The 14,902-nt window shown below is 43.9% G+C and overlaps 1 protein-coding gene across 5 annotated transcripts in view; it reads right to left on the bottom strand.

Moving 5' to 3' along the window:
• Positions 1–221: 221 nt before the first annotated feature.
• Positions 222–14,902, bottom strand: part of C4H11orf24 (chromosome 4 C11orf24 homolog) — a 93,143-nt gene continuing 78,462 nt past the window's right edge. For all 5 annotated transcript variants that reach the window (XM_054028036.1, XM_054028038.1, XM_054028035.1 and 2 more), the window contains 3 exons: positions 11,489–11,740; positions 3,499–3,615; positions 222–2,063 (listed from right to left, as the gene is read on the bottom strand). In XM_054028036.1, coding sequence (XP_053884011.1) covers positions 886–2,063; positions 3,499–3,615; positions 11,489–11,645 — 1,452 coding nt within the window. In that variant the 5' untranslated portion in view covers positions 11,646–11,740 and the 3' untranslated portion in view covers positions 222–885. The remainder of the gene's footprint in view (positions 2,064–3,498; positions 3,616–11,488; positions 11,741–14,902) is intronic.

Genomic DNA, 14,902 nt, shown 5'->3' with positions numbered 1-14,902 from the left:
AGAGAATGAAGGCCTTATCCTGAAAGATTAGCATTTCTGGTGAGCTGCTGCATGCCATCAATGGGCTTGAGGGCTTTCAACCCTATGCATGGGATTGGGCCCTAAGCTTGGACTTGTCCTGCTGAGCTAGTTCTATAAGCCGCGAAGAAATACCAGCTTGCTTGCAAGATGCGTTTTGAGGGCAGGATGGGGAGGGGAATATAGACAAATACAACATTGCATGCCCTCCAGGTCCCCTTTTATTGAGTGAGTGAATACAAAAATAAGATCATATAGGTGCACAAACACAATGATCTGCACCTTGGGAAGAACCATCTTAAAATCAGCGGTAAGCAGAGTGTTAATAGCATCTTGTAAACCATTCTCTTTACAAGCAGGAAGCTTCCTGAAACATGATGCTCACTTGATTAAAAACTCCCCAACACAGTCAGAGTAATACTTAGTAGTTCTCATCCCGTGAGCCCAAAGTGCTTCATAGAAGGTGGGCGAGCATCATCATCATCCCCATTTTACAAATGGGAATGTGCTTGAAATTAACAAAACCCAAGGAACTTAAATCAAAAGTAAACACAGAGCTTAGGAAGCACATACCATTCTTAGAGGGTGATGGCTCACCCTGGTAGTTTCATTTTGCTATGCAAAAATCATTGGCAGAAGCACAGTTGGAAGAGTTCTAGAAATGACTACCGCTCTTATAGCAACCTGTTACAGTTGATAAAAAATAAAAATTTATATCCTACATGGCATTTCTCCTAAATTGCACCAGAAGTAATTTGGAAGCACTTTCAGTTTGTCTTGTATGCAAACAGGGGAAAGAGCAAGTCACAGGCTTTCCATCTCCTTGATACATATTTAAGCCTCTCTCGGCACCCCTGCTCCTGCCTGTCACATTTCTGAGTCCGCATACATGCCATTGATTAAGTAGTCCACTTGTGTATAGTCCTTTTTCTTGTAGCTTTCATAGGCCTGCATGGCAAATAGAACTAAGACTGTTATGAAAAATATGATCCCAAATAGAAGTACTGCCAGGAGTGAACCGGTGTCCACCAAGTACTGAGTCAGAGGCCCAGTGGCAATCAGCAGATTGTCATAGTCTGTGTTTTGCTCATCTCTGCCAACGCCCAAGGCTGTTGTTTTGGGTGCATTTGTTGGACCCATGGTGGTAAGCTTAGTCAAGAAAGTACTATATGTTGTTATCACCCCAGGCCCAGTGGTGGCCTTTGTTGATGGCTGGTTAGTTGCTGAAGTCTTTGTTCGGACTGGGATAGTAGGAGATAGCTTACTCGTGATATTCTGGGGCCTTTCCACTGTAGTTGTCAGGGGCTCAAGAGTTGATGAAGTAGCTTTGATTGTTGGCACTGTGGGACTGGCACTCTTTGAAAATGGATTGGTGACTGCAGAATCTGGGGAATGTGTTTTCAAGTCCTGTAGGCTGTCGGTGGTTGTCACTATAGATAAACTTGTTGTCAATGGGCCAACCCCCACAGTAATAACTGTGCTAGGCGTGGGAGTGCTGCGTGTGGCAATGGTTGCATTGTGATACTTTGTTTGGGACACTGCAGTCCTCACTTTCGATTCAAAAGTAGCAATAGTAGTTTGAGACAAGGGTGCTGGTGCCTTTGTAGTTCCTGAAGTGAACATCTTATTACTTGTCTTTTCAAAGGTGGCTGTGGGTGTGGAGCTAGAAGTATCGTTATTTGAAGTGAGAGAAAAGGCAGCTGGAGATGTGGTGCCAGTAGGGATAGTGGTATTAGCTGTCAGAACCCCAAGCATCTCTGCAGTTGCATTACCTTTGGCTGATGGAGTAGCTGTACTTATCTCACCTGGGGTTCCCTTGGTGGATTGGGTGGTTGTGGCTTTAGTGGTGGTGGTGGTTGTGACAGTAGTTGTAATTACTGCTGGTGGGATCGTTCTGGTACCTGTCATTACAGTCCTTACTTGAGCTGATGGTGAAGGTGGTACCGTTGCTTGACTTTCTGTCTGGTTCTCTTGGCTTGTGTTAGAGTCTACTTGCCTGCTGGTTCGGCCAAGTGGCTGTGCTTCTCTTTTCTTAAGGACAAGTTCTTTGAAAACAAAAACAAAAGTTCAAAAACCAATGGGCCTAATTCTGATCTCATTCACACTGAAGTCAGTCAGGAGTATCTCTTGAAGCAGATGATGTGCAGCTTACTTCAATGGAGTTACGCCCTATTTCAGGGGTTCTCAAACTGGGGGTCATGACCTCTCGGGGGGGGGGTCACAAGGTTATTACGTGGGGGTCGCAAACTGTCAGTCTCCACCCCAAAACCTGTTTCGCCTCCAGCATTTATAGTAGTGTTAAATATAAAAAATGTGTTTTTAATTTGTAAGGGGGGGGTGCACTCATAGGTTTGCTGTGTGAAAGGGGTCACCAATACAAAAGTCTGAGAACTACTGCCCTATTTACTCCAGTGTAAATAAGATCAGTGTCAAACCTAGCATATCCTCTATTATTTGCGTAAAGCCCTCTCATAAGCTGAATCTTTTCCTGGGTTACCCTCTATGCCAGACACCTCTGTCATTTGTCTCTCCAGGACTGGAACCCTCTGAATTGCTCAAAGGAAGGTAACACTTCACCGCTCAAACGGTTCTCAAAAGCAGAGCAGCAGTACCCTTCACTCTGACCTAACCAGTGACAGAACCCAAAGGCCTGTGCTCTTACACGTTAAAAGGCACATTCACGGCCTTTATTTAGCTCCATAATTTTACCCCTCTTAAAACTTTTTGAAAATTTCCCCTTAAATACATAAGGTGCCTCAGCTAATGATCAGGCTTTTAGCAGCATGAATCCTAAAAGCATTAAAAGAGCTAAGCCGTTAAATCCTCAAGCAACCTTTCACAACACAAAATGAACCATGGATGAGCTCGAGGGAGTTTTTTGTTGTTGTTTTTTAAAAACTTGTCTACAGAGGAATTTTTAAACACGTTTCAAGATTGGTTCCCCAATTGCCAACAAGCTCCATTTCGTTATGGTGTCACTTTTAATTAAAATTGAAGCCCCTGCTGTTGTAAAACCATGGCTAGCAATTGCTACTAATGCCTTTCTGATTACCCATGCAGCCTGCCGCTTCTGGCATGACATCCTGGCAGTCAAAGGAAATCCAATCCCAAGATGTTCTCCTTTCAGGGTTTTTTTTTTTTTAAATTATTATTAATTATTATTAAAGTCCCCAGGTCCAAAAGGACAGAGTATAGGGTGCGATAGGTGTGCCTAGTGAGCCCTTTCACAGGGACACGCTAAAAATCATGTTTCTTTAAAAACCACACTATGTTCTTTCAATATTACAACTACCAGAAGACACAATGGGACAAATCTTCCAATGGACAGATTCTAAAGTACAAACATATCCTGTGCTCCCCCTTCTCAGCCAGAGATGCAGCAAAGCACTGAGTGTACAGTATTTAGTATGATGCAATCTTTTTATCGTAAAGGTGACTGGGCTATCTGGTTTTACCAGGAGCCCTACAGTGTAGAATTACCTCCAAGTAGATTTTTAATGTCCTGAGCGCTGGCATTCTGACACACATACAGATGGCGACAGTGTAAAAGGACACAGCGATTCTGATAGAACACTGACCAGTTGCAGTAACGATTACCTAAAACACAAGACAAGAGGTTACATAAATGGAAGGAAGTCCTGATTTTAAAAAAACATCAGACCCAGTGTGGTCCTGGGATTTTACCGTTAGCAAAGCTATTTAAAAAATAAAATCTCACTGTGCCGTGAGTTTTCCTTTACACACAACAGAAAAATGGACCAAAATGTGCTATATGCAAAGTTCTTTACTTTGTGGTTTCAATTCCACGTTAACTTGAACGTCCTACAAACTTGGTAACAGGAACCTCTGTTATGAAACCAATAACAATCAGCATTCCAGCAGGATCACATTCAGACTTGGTCCACGTGGCTAGAATTCCAGTGAAACCAATGGAGCTGCACTAGATGTGAATTTGGCCCAGGTAGATCGGTTCACAGAGCTCCCCACTTGAGTCCACTGGAACCAAATATATCACCTTGAGTAGCCCAACAGCACTGCTACTGGCCAATTAAGAAAAGCATTAGAGGAGTCCTACCTGACCTTATCTGCTGGAAAGTCACATCATGACTAAAATTCTTACCCCTTTTAAGACAGTGCTGAGATAGAGAGAAAGCACACACTCTTTATTGGTGTCCTTCCCCCAAACCACAAACTAATGCACTCTGGGGTGTGAAGTCCCAGAGTCTGTGAAGTGATCGTGAGAGTGACTCTAAGAGTATGTCTACACTGCAATAAAAGACCCACAGCATAACTGTGGCTGCCAGGCTCAGGCTGGAGTCCGAATATCTACATTGCATTTTTTAGCCCCACAGTCCAACCCCAGAACAGCTGACCCAGGCTCTGAGACTTGGTGCCACGGGTTTTTTAACTGAAGTGTAGAATGTACCTATAAGAGCCTTTCAATGCCCACTGGCAAAGGGTTCACTGCCATGTAAGAGGAACTCTTATCAGGCCTGAAACTCTCTACACCTAACACATGGCCATCATATTTACCTATAAAACACATGTAAGATATCAAAGGAAAGCCGGTGACATACTGGCCATTAATATCACTGTGAAATGTATATATCAACAAAGAATTATGGATACTTACTGATATTATGCTTTAAAGTCTGTAACCAAATAAAGGGAGAAATAGATTTCCTTTCAGAAAGAGGGAGGACTAGTTATCTCCCTGTCTCTAATGCAAACTGAGTGTGGCGATGCCAGAGGCAATGGACAGTTCACTTGCATTGGAGATAAACAGGAGAGCAAATTAACATGAAGATGTGGAATCACAGGAAGACCGGTTCATCCTGACTCTAGTGACAAAGACAAACTCTGGGGAAAATAGGCAGAAGCAAGAAAACATTTTGTTATTCTAATGGGAGGACAAAGAGTTCAGTGCTATTAGCATTCTGTGAATGGGGTGGGTGATGCTGAAAGGTTTCTTTAGGTAAAAAGCTTCTCTTAGACAAGGATTGTAACCCGTTGAATTAAGTTTTAGTCTCCAGAAAGTGTGATTATACTTTTATTTGTAACCATTTTCCTGTTTCTATTATCTCTGCTTAGTATCACTTAAAGAACAGATTAATAAATTTATTCTGGTTTTATCATAAATTCATCTCAGTTTGGTGCATTTCAGTTCCTGGACCCTCCAGAAGCCAATGTAATATTAGATGGACGTGTGCACCCTAAGCTGAGCCAAGTGTGTATTCTGTCTTTTCTGAGACAGCAGGCTTGGTATTTCTGTCAGCATCCAGTGACAGGGGCTGGATGCTGCAAGGAGTTGCTTCTGGAGGGTCCAGGAACTGAAATACTCCAAGCGTTAACCTGTAAGGGAAAGTGAGGACTGGCAGAGTCCTAAGGAGCTTGTTTGGCTGACTAACAGCCTAAGGTGGCAAGGAGCTGTAACACAGCATAGCAAAAGAAGAATTTGTTGGTGCTAAGGCAGAAGGGTAAGAGTGTGATTTACAGTTTTAGACCCTCAAGAGAGTGCGTCAGTAACCTAATGAAAATATAGTCAAGTGAACATGGGAGGAGACTGTACAGGATGGCTGGCCAGAAAATGGGGAGTGCTTGGAACAAAGTCGTGAGGGACCAGTCAGGCAGTGTCCAATTGGTCAGTCAGAAGCCAATTACAGTGTACTCATTACTCCTGACAGAATTCCGCACCCCTATAGGGGTGCAGAATTCATAAGGCCTGCATTTTTCTTTGCCCCTCCCGAAAAAATGCAAAAAAGTCTGTTAGGGGACACGCGCCTCTTCCCCAGCAGCACATCTGTTCCAGCGTGCCTGGAGCAGCTTCAGAGATGGGAGGGAGAGGCTGGGCATGCATGCCTGATCACTGTGGGGGGGGGGGTGACGGGGGAGCTGGGCAGGGCATACGTGCATGTGTGCCAACAAGCGAGAGAGAGAGAGAGAGAGAGAGAGCGCGAGCGCGCGCGCCTCTGTCCTTCCCACTTGCTACTGTAGCTCGCTGGCATGGAAGGGTAGGGCTTTTTATTATGCACGAGGCAGGCTAGAGACAGAAATGTAGCAGCCTGCCTGAGTTAACTGATCTCATTGTCTGAGGCAGAAATGTAGCAGCCTGTCTATGTAGTAACACTGTTAATGTTCCTATTGTTAGCTAACGGTTTCCATTCTCAGTCAATTCCCCCAGGAGCATAAAACCGGTGAGAGTTTTGAGGTCCCTGCATTGCCAGAATGATGTAAAGGAGCCTTATTATAAAGGACAGTAAGGGAATCCTCAGCTAGGAAGGTCTATGTGCTTTCTCACTTTTTTCCTGTGCCAAAGTGGCACAATGGGGTTAGATTACAGCTCAGGATTTATTTTACTTACCCATTTGGGAAAAAACAAAAAAGAAAGAAAGACAGACAGAAAGAAAGACGAGAGCAAATAAAACATTTGCCAAGCAGTCAATAAAATGTCAGGACAATCAGAACCAAGCACTTCCCAAAGTACCCAGCCAGGTCCAGGACAACGATTAGAAAAAACTGTATGACTTTCATGTGTGAAAGTCTGAGCAATTTAAAATGATTTTAAAATTATTTGCTGTTTGGTGTTCTGTAATGTAATTTAAATGAAAATCCAGGATTACAACTGGAATGCAGGATATTAGTTACCAAGTGTTTGTAACTTAACTTTCATGTGTTTAGGAAATGTTGAATAGTTACTGTGACTTTTTTCTGTATTGTAGTTTAAACTAATTACCAAAACAATTGAAATTGGTGTGATTATATTGCATTATTTTGACAAATATGCAGAATTTTGAATCTTTTTGGCGCAAAATCCAGTCAGGAGTAACTCATACATACTGCTATACGGAGTGATTCACCTTCATACACTCTTAAAAACATTAAGTGTGAACAGGGGGAAGAGCAATCATATGCTGCATGTAGTGTGTTTTTTGTTTAAAGTTATCTCCAAAGCCACTGGTCTTCACCAAGGATTAAGACCATGGCAAGCCTGAAAGTATAAAACTAAGCCATTTAGGTTACCTGAGAATAAAAAAGCATCTAGAAAATTTCTTAACTTGTGGGGAGGGTGAATAAAAGCCTTTACATTCTTTGGCAGCTCAGAAAACAGCCCAGTGGAATTTCACTGAGTTGCTTGGAGGTTGGGGCATTCAGCATTTCTCAGAGTCAGGCCCTTAAGACTCTAAGCCCCGCTTGGGCCAGAAACGACATCTTCAATTCAGTTGTCTAGGACAGAACACACCTCAGTGCATGGCAAATTATAACCAAATCGCATGTGTCAGGGCAGAAGCTGATCGTGGCAGGGGTTAAGAAGAAATTTTTCACACCATACATTACGTGCACAATTGGTCAGGTGTGTAAGTTTCCCAGTCCTACCCTATCACAGAAAACCAGGCTAATTGGACTGAACTGGTATCACAAATCCTGTAATACCGGTGTTTGGGGGAGGAAAAAGCCCCAAATACCCAACAACATATTTTCTATCTTGTCTGTACACTCAGTCAGTTACTGGAGATAAAAAAACGGGACACTCAGAGATATTTTAAAGGGAATCGTGCAGGGGCAGGACCCAAGATCTGGCCCTCCACAGGACGGACTTTTTTTTTTTTTAAAACACTATATTAAAAAAAAATTCAGCCTCTGAGACAAGGGACAGAACTGTGAAGATCTCTGCAGACAAGCAGTAACAAAGCCCGCAGGTGTGCAATGTACACTGAGAACAAGGATGCTGGCTTGTGTGGACATGCTACACTGTCCCTCCATTCTCTTGTACTGGGTAGAATGTCCCATAATTACGACACATTAGCTCTGCTCTTCTGAGCCAGCTGGGAATTGAAATTCCTTGAAATTCTGTGCTCCAAAACACAAATATTCCCCGTTTCAGCCTCCCCAGCTGGATAAAAAACTCCAGAACTGTGCAACATACACAAGCCAATCCCCTCCCAATACCAATCCCTCCCACTAGAGTCATTGGTTTTGCTTGTCCAGTACCTGGGAATTCCAGGCCCCAGCCTCCTTGCCAAAAGATGAGAGATTTCTCCATCATTATTTCCATCATGGTAGCATCGTGAGGCATTAGCCTAAACCCCCTTGTGCTAGGCATGTACAAGCATATAACAGACTGTCCCTGCCCCAAAGAGTTTACAGTCCAGTGACAACTCTTCCCCAATGAAGATGCAGGTGTATTGGTTTAAAGTGCTTGATCAGTATAGTTTATTCCCACACGGGAAGGGGAATAAGCTATACGAGTATAAATCACTTTCATACCAGTCTAACTGCTTCCACACTAGGGCTTAGAACAATAGAACTATATAGGTAAAAAAATCACCCCTGAACTGGCATAGTTATAGTGGTATAACTTTTTTAGTTTAGACCAGGCCTAACAATACAGACTGATACCTGCATGCTGCTAAAATCTCATGCTTTGGGGATTAAGTAGGGGTCAGGAAAGGAATCCACTCCCTCCTCCAATGTATTTTGGATTTGGGGTTTTTGGTCTTCCTCTGAAGCATCAGACGACCACAGCTGGAGATGAGACACACTGGGCGGAGTGGGACGGTGCTTTAAGAAGGTACTGAGAATGCTCAGGATCTAATTGATCGTTATTTTCTGGGTCAGAAAGGAATTTCCCCTCATCAGACTAGTGGGGACCAGAGTTTTTTTCCCACCTTCCACTGCAGCATGTGAGTGAGGCTGACTTACCAGAATTATCTAGGTCTCTCTCACTAAATCAATTCCCTGCCATTACAGGGGCCTCGGGCACTGGTGCGCCTTGGCCCCTCCTATTCTCTGCCTGTGGCACACAATAGTTTAGTCTTCGGAGGTCTGTAACACTTTGGGCCCAATTTTAGTTGTTGGGGTTGGTGGGGAGGGGGGTTGCTGGCTTGTGATATACAGGAGATCAGCCTAGATGATCGGGTAGTCCCTTCTGGTCTTAAACTCTATGACCTTGTGCTCCCCTCATCCATTTGTAACAATGAGATATCGGAGGGAGGGGGAGGGTTAAAAAAATAAAAAGTTTAATTGGGGAGGGTAGAAGCATGGAACAAAAAGATGTATTTTTGGATATGTATTTTGGGGGAGGTCCAGGTTGGATATCAGGAAAAACTATTTCACTAGGAGGGTGGTGAAACACTGGAATGCGTTACCTAGGGAGGTGGTGGAGTCTCCTTCCTTGGAGGTTTTTAAGGCCCGGCTTGACAAAGCCCTGGCTGGGATGATTTAGCTGGGAATTGGTCCTGCTTTGAGCAGGGGGTTGGACTAGATGACCTCTTGAGGTCCCTTCCAACTCTGATATTCTATGATTCTATGATATGTAGCTCTAGTAATATCCTTAAAAATAACCAGTGAAAAAGGAAGGGGGATTCATTCCTTTCTTTCCAGATCATCTTTCAGCACATAGTACATTCTTGCAGGAGCAGAGGTGACTGAGAAATCTGGAGAGAGTACACCATCCATCCTGCATCTACCATGACCAGGGTCAAACTGTGCCAGTCTCGTATGAGATACCAAACCAGCACATCTCGGATGGCACCATTGGTTTCTACAAAATTGGACAGATTAACCCTTCCCCAAAGCTCTGATTCAAAGAAGCATTTAAACACATGAAAGTACTGTAAATTCCAAGCATTCAAAAAAGTCAGAAAGGCCCCCCAAAATCAGGAGACTGGCTTAAAAAAAAAAAAAAAAAAAAAATGTTTTCAAAAATAAAGAGATCCAAAATTTAGTATTTTCCTTACAGTTCACATGCACCAGCTTTTCTCTGAAGCCATGAGGGACAAACATTTCTTTAAATGAAACTGGGATTCTCATACAATCACATGACTCCAGGAGCAACAGGTGCTCTGTAAATCAATAAAATCAGCATGTAGGTGCAGTGTGTCCCCAAGTTGACAGCTGGAAGGGCCGAGGCCAAATTTTTCCAACTTTAGGGTTTAAGTTCAGAACCTTGTAAGTGATTGCTCTTAGTGCCATAGCGCCTCCTGGTGTTAGGGTGTCGCAGGAACTTCGCCTCTAGAACCTCCCACCCAGCCCAGCCAGTGGCCACTTCCTGGGCCCTGTGATGTTCTCTCTCTCCCCAAATCTTCCATGGTCTGGCCTGGCGTCTAGCCAGGTCCATTAGAAGTTCAATCCCCTTGCAGTTGGACATTTGGTTACCCTGGAAGTTCAAATAAATATCTAAACTAACAGTTCCTCTGCCCCCCTTTAGCTACACCGAAGTTCTCTGCTTCTTGGCCCCTACTCCTGGGCCCTGCAGAGCTTCTCCTACGTGGCTTCTTCCCAGCAGGTTCCCCCCCCCGCCCCACTTCCCAGGAACTCCAACAGCTTCCATCAGGGACTTCTTTACAGGTCCTATCTCAGTTCTTCTCTCCTCACCCCCCAAACATGAGCCTGACCTGCTTCCTGTGGGTCTCCTCCAGCTTGACTTGCCCAAACCCTTCCCAGAGATGGAAATCTCTTGGCTCCCCTCTAGACTGAGTTCACAGTAGTTGGCCTCTCTCTGATACCCTGCAATTGGGGTCACTCATCAAGTCTCCATCATTCTCAGCTGGGGGATAGCTATCCAGTCGCACGCAAGGCTGAGCCCAGCTTGCTGGAAAGGGCTGGCCAGCCAGCCTGTGACATGCCTCAATAAATGGCCTGATTTTCAGATTTACCTGACACCTTTGAGGGAGGGGAAAAAAAAAAAAAAGAGTCAAGCTACATACAGTATTTAGGTATCCATATTTGCAAATTTCTGGACATAAAATGCATTTTCGTGTTCCCCAAGGGCCTAACACCCCAGGGAATCCATGCGTTACGGAAGCTGAACTAGACCCTCTCAGGAACACGTGAATATCTCACACACTGCAGCACTGCTCTGATACTTTACAAAGACCAAAATTTTCAAAAGTCATTTTTTGGGCCCAAATGGAGACACTTCAAAAGGGATTGATCAGAAAATGCTGAACACCCATCCTCTGAAAACCAGGGCCCTTTACGGCATCTCAAGATATGTACCCAAAATATCACTAGTCAGTCACTTTAAATTGTCAATTCTCTGCCAAGCTAGTGCAGGGTTAAGCAACTAGCTTCTTTCAAGACAGAAAACATGCAAGTGCGAATATTAGCGAGCAAAGATTGCTCAACCAGCACAGCTGTCTGCTGTAGCAATGTTCGCTTACAAACATCTGGCTGCATGGTACGTTGATAGAGTTAAGTGACCTCACACCAGTCACACGCACACTATCAGCGCATATGCCCACTGCTTCTTATGGAAGCTAGAAAGGCCCTGGGAAATGGCTGCTCTGTTTTCAATTTAAAACAAAGCTGTCAGAAATAATTGAGCCACCACAGAACTGCACACAGAAGCTATAATTATAAATGCTTGTAAACAAATGGAGTAAAAGAAGAGAAATGTGGGGAAAGGGGAAGAGCCCTTTAAGAACATGGAAACCCAGACAGTTTTTATGCTAAAGGAAGACCAGCTCACCTGAAGGCGATAGGCCTCTACAAGCGCGTCTGCAATGCTTTTCACTGCTCAGCCAGTTTATTCGTATCACCCGAGTGCCTCTCTCCTTTAAGGTGGAAATTTTGTTTTCAGATATGCACAGGGAAAACAACAGGAAAAATACAACAGCAGTCCACATCTTGAAGGCTGGCCTTGGAATCACGCAATTCTTCCCTAGATCCTGTTGTGCAGGAGAAGCATTTGCCAATTACCTTCAGGTCCTAAGCGACATATCTGTCAAATGGAAATATTAAAAAAAAAAAAAAAATTATATATCAAGAGGATGCATTAAAGATTTAAATCGTTCTTAACTCCTTTTCATCTGTAGATCTCACAGCACTTTACAAAGGAAGGTAAGCATCATTATCTCCATTACACAGATAAAGAAACACGCAGAGAGAGCGTAAGAAGTGACTTGCCCAAGGTCACACAGGTCAGCGGCAGAGCGAGGACTAGAATTCTGATCTCCTTAGTCCAGCACTTTACACACTAGATCATGCTGAAAACTGCAGGAGACAGAAGCTGCAGCTCCTAGCTCATAGTTTAGGAATGAATTTTCCAAAGGTCCCAAGTCAAGATGTTTTAAGGCCTACACATGCAAAACATATTCTCCACACAGACATGAAAGAGCTATTGAAAATGTAGCAGATTCCTCCCTATGTCATTCTGATCATGTCTGGGGGAGCTTGTCTAACCACTGTTGAAGCAGGTCACGCAAAGGCTGGAATAGCACAACAGGAGTCAATCACAAACCATGTGAAAAAGGTGATGCGATGAAAACATGTGAACTAATTCCAGCAGATGTATCAAGATGTTAACTGATACCCCAAACCAACATCAAACCCATGGAAGCAGGCTAATCCAGGTACAAAGCTGCACATTGCTAAATTGGGGCTTTAGAGTCAGACAGGCTGGCGGGCAGTGTTCAAAACAGTGAAATTAAAAAAAAAAAAACATATTACACACATAGCAAAGAGGCTGAGCTCCACAGTTCAGATCAGGTATCAGAACCCACCCAAGGAGTGTGTGGAGAGTGGGTATACCATAGAGAAGGATTATCTGACCATCTTTCTTTCCAGTCAAAAGGGAGGTTTCCTCGGGATCCTGTTATAGTTACTGACATGACGAGTCTCTCCAATCAGTGCCATCCTTGCCATTTGAGAATCTCTGAAGTTGAGGATTCTGAGAAAGCACTGACCAGTGCTTACCAGCTCATTGAACCTATCCATATATTGCTACAGTGCACCTGTGGCTGTGGAATCTGGGTGCTAATTTTTCTTGGCCATTTACATTTTCAGAATCTTGCACAAGGGATTAGATTCACCGAAACATAGGACTGGAAGGGACCTCGATAAGTCATCTAGTCAAGTCCCCTGCACTGGGGCAGGACTAAGTATTATCTAGACCATCTCGGACAGGTGTTTGTCTAACCTGTTCTTAAAAACCTTCAATGATGGAGTCTCTAAAACATCCTTAGGTGATTTGTTTCAGTACTCAACAACCCTTACAGTTTGGAAGATTTCCTAATGTCTAACCTAAATCTCCTTTGTGAAAATGTAAGCCCATTACTTCTTGTCCTGTCCTCAGTGGATGAGGAGAACCATTTATCACCCTCCTCTTTATAACAACCTTTTATGTATTTAAAGACTGTTGTATCTCGCCTCAGTCTGCTCTTTTTCAAACTAATCCCCCTCCCTCTTTTTCCCCCCCATCTTTCCTCATATGGCACATTTTCTAGACCTTTATAATTTTTGTTACTCTCCTTTGGACTTCCTCCAATTTGTCCACGTCTTTCCCAAAGTGCAGTGCCCAGGACTGGACACAACACTCCCAGTTGAGGCCTTATCAGTGCTGAGTAGCATGGAAGAATTACTTCTCACATCTTGCTTACAACACTCCTGTTAATACATCCCAGAATGATGTTCACCGTTTTTGCAACAATATTACATTGATGACTCATTTAGTTGGCGATGCACTATAACCCCCCCCCCATCCTTTTCTGCAGTACTCCTTCCTAGCCAGTTATTTGCCATTTTGCATCTGTGCAATTAATTATTCCTTCCTAAGTGGAGTACTTTGTATTTGTCCTTATTGAATTTCATCCTATTTATTTCAGGCTATTTCTCCAGTTTGTCAAGATCATTTTAAAATCTCATCCTTATCCTCCAAAGCACTTGCAACTCCTCCCAGGGTGGCATCCTCCATGAACTTTATAAGTGTACTTTGTATGCCATTATCCAAATCATTTATGAAGATACGGAATAGAACTGGTCCCAGGAGAGATCCCTGCAGGACTCCATTCAATATGCTCTTCCAGCTTGACTGTGAACCAAGACTACTAAGTATGGTATGGTTTTCCAACCAGCTATGCACACACCTTGTGGTAGGTTCGCCTAGGCTATATTTCCCTAGTAAGTTCATGAGAAGGTCATGTGAGAGTATCAGAGCCTTACTAAAGTCAATAGCTAAACAAATCCCCACAACAACCTATGAGGATGTAGGTCAGTAATTCTGATTATCCCCATTTTACAGTGGAAGAAGCTGAGGCAGACATGATGCCAATTGCTCAAGCCCACAGAGCAGTAGTCCAGTGACAAACAGTAAGTGACTGAAGCAGGAACAGACTGTCACAGGGCATACAGGCCTAGTCCTAAACCCAAGCTTTGTCTCTAATGTAGCTAAACCGACCTAAGCCTGGTGTAGACACCGGTAGGTTGATGGGAGAATTCTTCTGTTGACCTAGCTATTGCCTCCTGAGGGGATGGATTTACAGTGACAGAAAAACCCCTTTCGTTGCTGCAACTGTCTACACTACAGCGGTGCAGTACTTGCAGTGCTGATAGACATATCCAAAGTCACAATGCCTTAAAATTCAGCACATATCAACACCGACCCCAGTTATACTGTGAGGGTATGTCTACACTACAGGATTAATCCGAATTTAGGAAACAGATTGTATAAAGTCGAATGTATGCGGCCACACTAAGCACATTAATTCGGCGGTGTGCGTCCATGTACTGGGGCTATCGTTGATTTCTGGAGAGTTGCACTGTGGGTAGTTATCCCATAGCTATCCCATAGTTCCCACAGTCTCCCCCGCCCATTGGAATTCTGGGTTGAGATCCCAGTGCCTGATGGGACAAAAAACATTGTCGCAGGTGGTTCTGGGTACAGCCTCACACCTCCCTCCCTCCATGAAAGCAACGGACAGCAGACAACCATTTCGTGCCTCTTTTCCTGGGTGAACACTGCAGACTCCATACCACGGCAAGCATGGAGCCCGCTCAGCTCAAGACAGCAGTCATGAAAATTGTAAACACCTCGAGCGTTCTCGTGGAGTTTATGCTGAGCCAGGACCAGAAAAACGAGGCAAGGAGGCAGCGGCGGCGGCAGCGC

Source organism: Malaclemys terrapin, chromosome 4, assembly GCF_027887155.1.
Source record: "Malaclemys terrapin pileata isolate rMalTer1 chromosome 4, rMalTer1.hap1, whole genome shotgun sequence".
NCBI classification, from domain to species: Eukaryota; Metazoa; Chordata; order Testudines; family Emydidae; genus Malaclemys; species Malaclemys terrapin.
This window is presented reverse-complemented; position numbering and strand designations above follow the sequence as displayed.